The 7,712-nt window shown below is 62.7% G+C and overlaps 1 protein-coding gene across 1 annotated transcript; it reads left to right on the top strand.

Annotated features, from left to right (window-relative positions):
• Positions 1-812: 812 nt before the first annotated feature.
• On the top strand, positions 813-7,420 carry LOC130856804 (collagen alpha-1(I) chain-like). Its single transcript, XM_057741671.1, has 8 exons — positions 813-1,044; positions 1,140-1,317; positions 2,038-2,434; positions 2,648-2,886; positions 3,845-3,976; positions 4,232-4,407; positions 5,476-5,566; positions 6,391-7,420. The coding sequence occupies exons 1-8, from the start codon at positions 813-815 to the stop codon at positions 7,418-7,420; spliced, it is 2,475 nt and encodes an 824-aa protein (XP_057597654.1).
• Positions 7,421-7,712: the final 292 nt, after the last annotated feature.

Below are 7,712 nucleotides of genomic sequence, written 5' to 3'. Positions count from 1 at the left end.
AGAGGGCGACTTGAGGATCCTGTCCTGGTTACTTGGTGCTTTTGTGTCCACGGATTTCTTGGTTCAAAATCCCAAGGTAAGAGGTCCCTGAACACCTGTGTGCCTGGTTCCTCTGGGGACAGAACAGGCACTTGAGAGAACCACACATTCGGGGCAGCGGTTTCCCACGTGCTGTTTTCGGTCACGAGAGAGTTTTCCCAGAGAAGAGAGCGTGGGGGTCAATTCATTTGGCAAACATGCCGTTAAACCAAGGTCGGGGGGTTTATTTTCCACGGGACGTGTCTGGACCTCACTGGCGGCGTGAACAAGTGAGGACCAGGAAAGGAGCATGCCCTTCAACCTTCTCCAAGTTCATCTGGTTCGGGGCCCGCCTGCGACGCGTGTTCCTGCCTTTCGTGGAGACTCAGAGACGCAGAGAGGGCTTGTGCAATCGGGAAGGAAGTCGGAGCTCCCGGCTCAGCCTCCTCCCCCATCATTCCCAAAGAAAGACTGGAAGGTGGACCCTGAGTGTCCACGGGAGGAAGACGTGGGAGGAGGCAGCTCCCACCAGGCGGCCAGGGTCAAGTCCAGAGGGTGGAAGTGGACAGGGAGGAACCAGGACAAGGGGTCCGGAGCAGCGGGCAGAGTCCCTGGGAATCCGTCTCAGGCCTGGGAACCCAACCCCCCCCCAACCCCGCGGTGCACCGGCCCAGGTGAAAGATCCGGTCACACTCTGGGCACCCTTGGGGTCACACCAAACGTGCATCCACTCTGCCACCAATCACAGGACAAACATTCATCGTGCCCTCCAGGCACCGGCTCCACGGGGCCACATGCCAGCCGGGGGCGATGGGGTGCGGGGTGCAGGGAATGCAGCTTTCCTGGACCTGAGTGTCTGGAGGCTCTCGCAGGACGGCCTGGCGACCGCCACGCAGCCCCCGGACAGGCCCCCTCCTGCGTCTCTGCTCTGCGTGTCCTCAGTCACGGCCCCGGGCAGCTCACGTGCAGGCAGGAACGCACAGGTGTCGAAGCGAAACCTGCTCCCACCTGAGCTGGGGCAGGAGGGTTGAGGGACCGACGGCGGCAGGCTGCGCCGTCCTGGGCTGTCCACCCCGTGGCAGAGCCGCGGGGGTGGGCGCAGTCCCCCCGGGCTCCCGCAGCCACGGCTCCACGCCTGGGGCCCCGTGGACCCCACGAAGGAGGCCACACGCAGAGGGCACGGCTGGCCTTCAGCGCCGTCCCCCGAGGGGCCGGCTTTGCCGAGTCAGACCCAGAGGCCGGCCTCCGTGGTGGACCCGGGATCCGGCAGACGCGCTCGCTCGGGGCCGCCGGCGGGACGTTAATGCTTCATTGCCTGTCCCTGTTGTTTCTGTGACAGGTTTACTCACCTGACTATGCGTAAAAGGAGCATTGAAGCCTCCACCCCCGGCCTCACACGTGCCGGGGCATCTAAGGCGCTAAGAGGATTTCGGGCAAATGCCCTGCCCCCGGGAGCCCCTGTGGGGAGGAGGGGATGCACGGGGGGTGACAACACCCGGACGGCCTGGCGGGATCTGTGTGGAGGGGCCTCGCACAGGCCAGGCGTGGCCCTGCCTGCTTTCGGGCACTGGGCCCCCGGGGGCCCCCGCCCGGCTCCTGCCTCCCTCCAGACGCCGGCTGCTGCCCAGAGCTGCAGCTCATTAAAATTGCAGGCCAATTGGTCTACCTAGAGCCGTCTCTTCCATTTTTAATGTCTTCAGCTTATCAAACCTGCATAAGCCCACACGCCCACAGTCTGAGGTCCCGGTCTTCCAGCAATTTGTAATTTTTCCTGTTAATTTCACAGTGATGGAGAGTGGACGAGAATTGGTCAAACTAAATGAACTCTCAAATTACATGGCTCTTTATGTCTGAGACGGGGGATGGACGTGGGAGGTGTTTTGCAGAGACGGCCTCCCCCATCGGTTTCCTGTCAGGGGTTAAAGACAGAGTGAGTTCCGCACAAAGAGGGTCTTGATCCAGGCCTGCGAGGGGACGGGGCAGCACCCTCCCCGGCCTTGTCCCAGGCTGTGAATCCAGTCGGAGGAGGCGTCCTGGCTCCCTGGATGTGGTGTCCAGTGCCTCGAGCACAAAGACCAGCCTGCCCGGGGCCTTCCTGGAGCATCTCGGCCCCCTGAAGGGGTGCTGGCCCCCTAAAGCCACACGGAGGCCTCCAAGGGTGGTGAGGACAAGGGGTGACCGCCAGCCGAGCCCCTGTGTCCAGGCAGCCTCGAAGCTGGAACAGAACCGTATAATGAAGCTGACATCACCCGAGCTTCCCGGCTCCTCCCTGGGAAGGAAACTCATGAACCCCAAACAAGATGTGGGGCCGTCAGCCTTCCCCGCACAACGTGAGCTGCCCCGGGGTCCCCAGGACGGGGACGGGGTGGCCCGGGGAGGCTGGGGACGGGCGGGTGTCTGGGGAGAGTGTGAGGAGGTAAGACGGGGGGTCCCATTGGGGTGCTTGGCCAGAGATCTCCAGAGAAACGAGCCAAAAACTGATTCCTTAACTGATCTGTTTTTGTTTACTTTTCACTTAAACAAGTCATGGCCCCTGAGATGAAAATGGAAACTGCAGATAAGGAAGAATGAGCCCTCGAGTGACACCTGACTTAAAGGAGGGGCCACCCCGCCAGCACTGTCCCCTCAGCCGACGTCACCTCTGCCCTACAAAGTGGCCGACACCTCCCCACCGGCCACCCTCAGCCCGGACTCGGGAGGGGCCACGTCCCCGCCTTCGGGGGGCAGGAGGGGGTGGCCTCAGCAGGTCCACACGCGCGCCCCGCGGGCCTCTGAGCACCTCCCGCTCGTTTCCTCTCTGACGTGTGGGCCTCTGGACCACCTGCAGTTTCCAGCGACCATTCCCAGCTCTGAACTCACTGGGCCCCGGTACCGGCTCCCAGGAGGGGTCAGGGAGACACGGTCTACAGGCGGGAGTTCGTTCCGTAAACATGGAGGGAAAGTTCCCGGGCGAACAGGGCAGGAAAACCACCCCTGAGGGTCCGGAGGGCAGGAGAGAGAAGGCCCCAATGGCCCCCTTCCCAGAAATCCTTAAAGTTACAGGTCACGTGACAAACTGTGACATGCAAATACCATCACCCTGCTTTCACAAGCAACGCAACTCAAAACCGTGAAAAACTCTGGTTTTTAAATGACGAAAAGTCTCTAAAACATCAAAGCCAGCCAAGTGTCCTCATCACCCACCTGGGGGTCCTCTGGATGGCTGTGACGTTTAGTTGACCAATTACATAAAGCAGGGCAATTCACACATTTCTTTTCTTAACTGTATTTCAGTAAAATCACTAGATTTTAATCAAGATTAAATCAAGATCGTGATCGTCTACTTTGTGTCTGGCTGAAAATAATGAATTAAAGACCCAAACAGTAAAACGTAATTGTATTGAACATATAGGCATTGCGGATACATTTTCATAAAAATGCAAATGAAAGCTTAAGAGATAAAAATTATTTTTTCTGTTTTTCAAAACAGGTTATTTTATTCCAAAGTATTAAGGACTACTTATTAAAATTAAAAGGCAAAATGTAAATTATAAATAATGAATGCCATGGAAAAACACTAGAACAATAAAGGTCCTGTATTTGTCCCAAAGAACATCTCAGGTGATTCAAAACATACAAAACATATTGCCATTAAGTTTGAAATTGTACGAATAATTTTTGCTGAGTGTTTATTACACTCCTGTCACTGTTCATTTAATTCTCGCAACAACCTAAGAATAAAGAATAAGAATAAATCTGTTTTCACCTTTTTTAAAGCGAATTAAGTAGTGTTAAATTTTAATGAAACTAAACCTGCTTGCCAGCCTGCTGCCCCGTGCCCGCCTAGCTGTGAAAACGTCATCACTCTCCAACGGCGGCCAGGCCTCGGGAGAGGAGATGGAGGCGAGGTCCCGGGCAGCAAGTCCCGCCGTGAGGTGGTCGAGCCGGGCCCGCTGTGCGACGTGGTCCCAGCTCACAGGCGAGCATCGTGTGCGTGAAACGTGCCGAGGTGGGGTCTCAGGTGTCGCCACCACAGTGTACATGCAGCTGGTCCCCGGGTTGTAAAGCTCACGTGCACTCAGCTCCACTTCCCTGCGCGAAGCTGGGGCGCGGCCTCTCCGAGCACGCTTTGTCTGCACCTACGGGGTGCACATTTAAGAGCAAGCTGAACGGCCTCACAGTCACGAAACACAGCGGACGCCCGAGCCCCTCCAGACCGGGTGTGGACGCACAGGCGCTCAGGCGCTGGAAGGCCCCTGCTCCAGGGAACACACCCGGCGCTCTCTCCACCTGGCCAGCAGCTCAGCACTGGCCCCCGGGCACGAGGTTTCCATGGGGCCGGAGGAGCTGCAGCAGGATCGGGCCAGGTGCCCCCCAGGAAGCTGACCCTGAGCTGCCTCCTCGGGGAGGGTGAGTCTATGGGCCAGAGCTTCCCGGGTATGGGGGGCGGGCTGTTTCCAGGCAGATGGTCCAGGAGGGTCCCCAGCCGTGCGACCCGGCCCTCCCGGGCAGTGAGCCCTGCTCTGAGCTCACAGCTCCCTGGGCAGGTCCGTCAGAGAGATGCTGGTGGAGAGCAGGAAAGCTCCCAAGGACACCAGGGACGCTTTGCTTCAGAGGGCGGCCTCTGCAGCGCCCACACCGCACTGGGGTCTTGGGCCGTCAGCACAACTCACTCTAGAGCATAACCTTGGCCTTCCCCGCCCCCTCCCCTTCCTGGGACTCCCCCCCCAGCAATCTCCTGGGACCCCGTCCTGCCCCGTCCTGCCCCACACACCCCCTCGTCTAGTCCTGCCCATTCCTTCCCTGCCCCGGAGCTGCTGAGAGAGGGTGACGGGGGCCCTGCTCCCTCCAGGGCCCTGAATTTCCAGAAGGGGTTTCCGCGGCACCTCCAGAGGCAACGAGAGGCTGAAGGAAGGCAGCTGGGGGCTGGGGGGGGGGGCAGAGCTGGAGCAGCTGTCACCCAAGGATGGGGAACCGCGGGAACCCCCACAGGTGGATTGTGCCCCACGTCCCTTCCAGCAGGTGGAAGCTTCCGGAACACTTCTGATACCAGGCATTAAGGGAACGCACGTTTCTTCCGAGACCAATTAGCTGTGGGGTGAGGGTTGCCAGCGGGACGTGCCGGGGGGCAGACCCAGAAGTGGGGTCTTGGGAAGCGAGGTGGCGTCACCCGGAAGAGGGGCTGCTGGTTTACGCCCCCGCCACCCCCGCAGTTCAGCGCCTGTAGGACCAGCTCACGTGACGTCAGAAAGTCCCACAGGGGCAGGGGGTGCCGCTTAACTCCCCGCGTGCGGAGCACAGGGCGCCCGGGGTGAGCCCAGGCGGCACCCTCCGATGAAGCCCCTTCAGTCTTCAGAGGCTCCTGGTGACATTGGCCTGGTCTGGTGACTCAGCGGGAGGTGCGCCCACCGCCCAGGTCCTGACCAGAATCCTGCCGGCCCCCTCCGGCGCCTCCAATGGCCACCTCCGTCCTGACAGCTGCCGCCAGCGGCAGGTGGCATCCGGGCAGCCGGGTGGAGGAGGAGGCCACGCGTCAGGAGGCGTCGCGTGAAGGACGGAGGGTCAGAAGGCAGGGAGCTGAGCTCACACCTGCGGCTCCCCCGCATCCTCCCATGCCCCGTCCGTGCCCCGTGGGTGCCTGGGGCCGGGGTCTCGGGAAGGCGTGGGGCGGGTGTGCTCAGGGGCCCAGCGTCACCCCTGGGGGCAAGGCCAGCAGGCCAGCCACGCAGACAGGGGAGGGGACAGAAGGGGACAGAGGGCAGCTCAGGGGCTGGAGCCCCGGACAGCATCCTTCACGGCTTCTCGGGGCAGCGGCGGGAGGGCTGGGAGCCCCGTCCCTGTGCACCCCAGAGGTGGGCGGTGCCCTCCCCAGCCTCAGCGCAGGTCTTTCTCCTCTCTCTGGGCAGACGCCTTGGCTTCTCTGGGCTCCTGCTTTGTCACCTGTAAGTGAGGACAGCGTCTCCTCGGGTCTGTTGTTTGGAAAGTAAAGCGAGGCGGCTTGGAGGAGCCGGCGCGGCGCGCATCAGCCCACACGAGTTTATTTTAAGAACTGTGAGCTGAGGGCACTTTGCCCCAACAGAGAGGCAGGCCACAGACCGGCTCACAGGAGACGTGCAGACGCAGCGCCCTGGAGAGGGCCCGGCTCGGCCCACGGGCCACATGAGAGTGAGCGATTCCTTCCCACCGGGGGGTCTGTTTCAGGGAGGAGACGCAGGGAATTAAGACCGAGTCCTGCAGATTGGATCCCGCCTCTCTGCTGGGGCTGGAGGGACGGCGGGGGGTGGGGGGGGGGGGCTCTGCGTCCGGCGCCTGCGGTGTCTGGACCTGAAGGGCGAAGCAGCAGGGCCTCCATCCCGCGCTGAGGGCCCTCTGAGCGGCCAGGGTCCTGGCCAGGGTCGCCGGCAGGGAATTTCCTGCTGACAATGAAGAAGGAACCAGCTGGACGGAGCCAGGGAGCGGCTGCCACCAGGTCTGGGAGGAATACGTCTGTGATCCAACAAGGAAGGACGTCGGGATTTCACTGGGGAAAAGAGAGGACGAGGCGGCTGGGGCTGACCTGGGGTTGGGGTCCGCGGGCAGGGCTGTGAGTGTGCGCCGTGCCGGCAGGGCGCAGCGCCCCCAGAGGGACCCGGACGTGTCGGGGGAGCGGGGACGGCCCGGGACTCTGACCTCAGTGCCCGGTCCGAGCAGGCTCTCTGGGGCCCCCCCGGTCACCCTGCTCCACGGTTGGGTCCCTGCGATGTGCCCTCTGTCTGGGGGCAGGCCGGGGGCGGGGGCGGAAAGGACGGGTCTCCGTCTGCTGGTCCCCGCGGACATCGGGGACCCCGTGCCTCAGGTCTCCCTGCCGTGGATGGCCCGGGAGGTCGGGAGGCACGGGGCAGGCCTGGGCCTCCGGGTGAGGCCCCCTCACAGCCCCCTGGCTGACCGGCCCCCATGGGTCAGTGTGCGGCCTGGGGGGGCCCCAGCTGCAGTTCTAGAAGCTCCCAGTCCCCCGGGCCCTCGATTCCCACGCAGCCCCGGTCAGGCGTCTCCATCAGCTCCCAGCCCGGGAATCAGACACCGGGCGCGCGGCCCCAGAGCCACGGCCCCAGCGCGGGGAGAGCTGGCCAACAGTGCCCCCCGGTGGCCGCCGTCGCCTCTGCCGCCACAAGCCGCCTTCCCGGCGCCGCCTCAGGGTGGACGCCACGGGGACCCCTCTGTCCCCGTCAGGCCTGCGTGCAGCAGAGGCTGGCTGCCCAGCCCAGCGCCTGTGGGTCCCGTCATCAGTCCCTCGGGCCCGACCGCGGCGGCTCCGGGGCTGCCTCTCTCTGTCTCAGCCAGTCGGGGAGGCCCTGCTGTCCCAGGGGTGTCCCCGAAGGGCGTCTCGCCTGGCCTGATGGATGGCTTCAGGGAAGGCTTCCTGGAGGAGGCGGCTCCCGGCTGAGATTGCAGAATGGCCCCAGCACTGGCTGAGGAGAGGCGTGAGCCCGGGCACACAGGCACCTAAAGGGAGGGGTATCGGGGGCGAGGCTGGGCGTGAGAAGGGGCGGCATGCGCGGAAGGACCTGTCCCTGGAGTGGATGGGCCCCGAGGCCGCGGCAGGGTCCCAGCTCAGGCCAAGCCCTCATCACCATGCAGGTCACCCACCGCGCCGCACACCTTGAACTCACGCACGGCTGTAGGTCAATCGTGTCTCGATCAAGCTGGAAAGAAGCCTCCCTATGGAGCATTAATGA

Source organism: Hippopotamus amphibius, chromosome 7 (assembly GCF_030028045.1).
Source record: "Hippopotamus amphibius kiboko isolate mHipAmp2 chromosome 7, mHipAmp2.hap2, whole genome shotgun sequence".
In the NCBI taxonomy this organism is placed as follows: domain Eukaryota; kingdom Metazoa; phylum Chordata; class Mammalia; order Artiodactyla; family Hippopotamidae; genus Hippopotamus; species Hippopotamus amphibius.
This window is presented reverse-complemented; position numbering and strand designations above follow the sequence as displayed.

Coding starts and splice junctions, on each gene's coding strand:
- LOC130856804 (XM_057741671.1), top strand. CDS start 813: ATGCCAGCCGGGGGCGATGGGGTGCGGGGTGCAGGGAATGCAGCTTTC. Junction 1,045..1,139: donor ACCTGAGCTGGGGCAGGAGG/GTTGAGGGACCG, acceptor GGGCTCCCGCAG/CCACGGCTCCACGCCTGGGG. Junction 3,977..4,231: donor GACGTGGTCCCAGCTCACAG/GCGAGCATCGTG, acceptor GTGGACGCACAG/GCGCTCAGGCGCTGGAAGGC.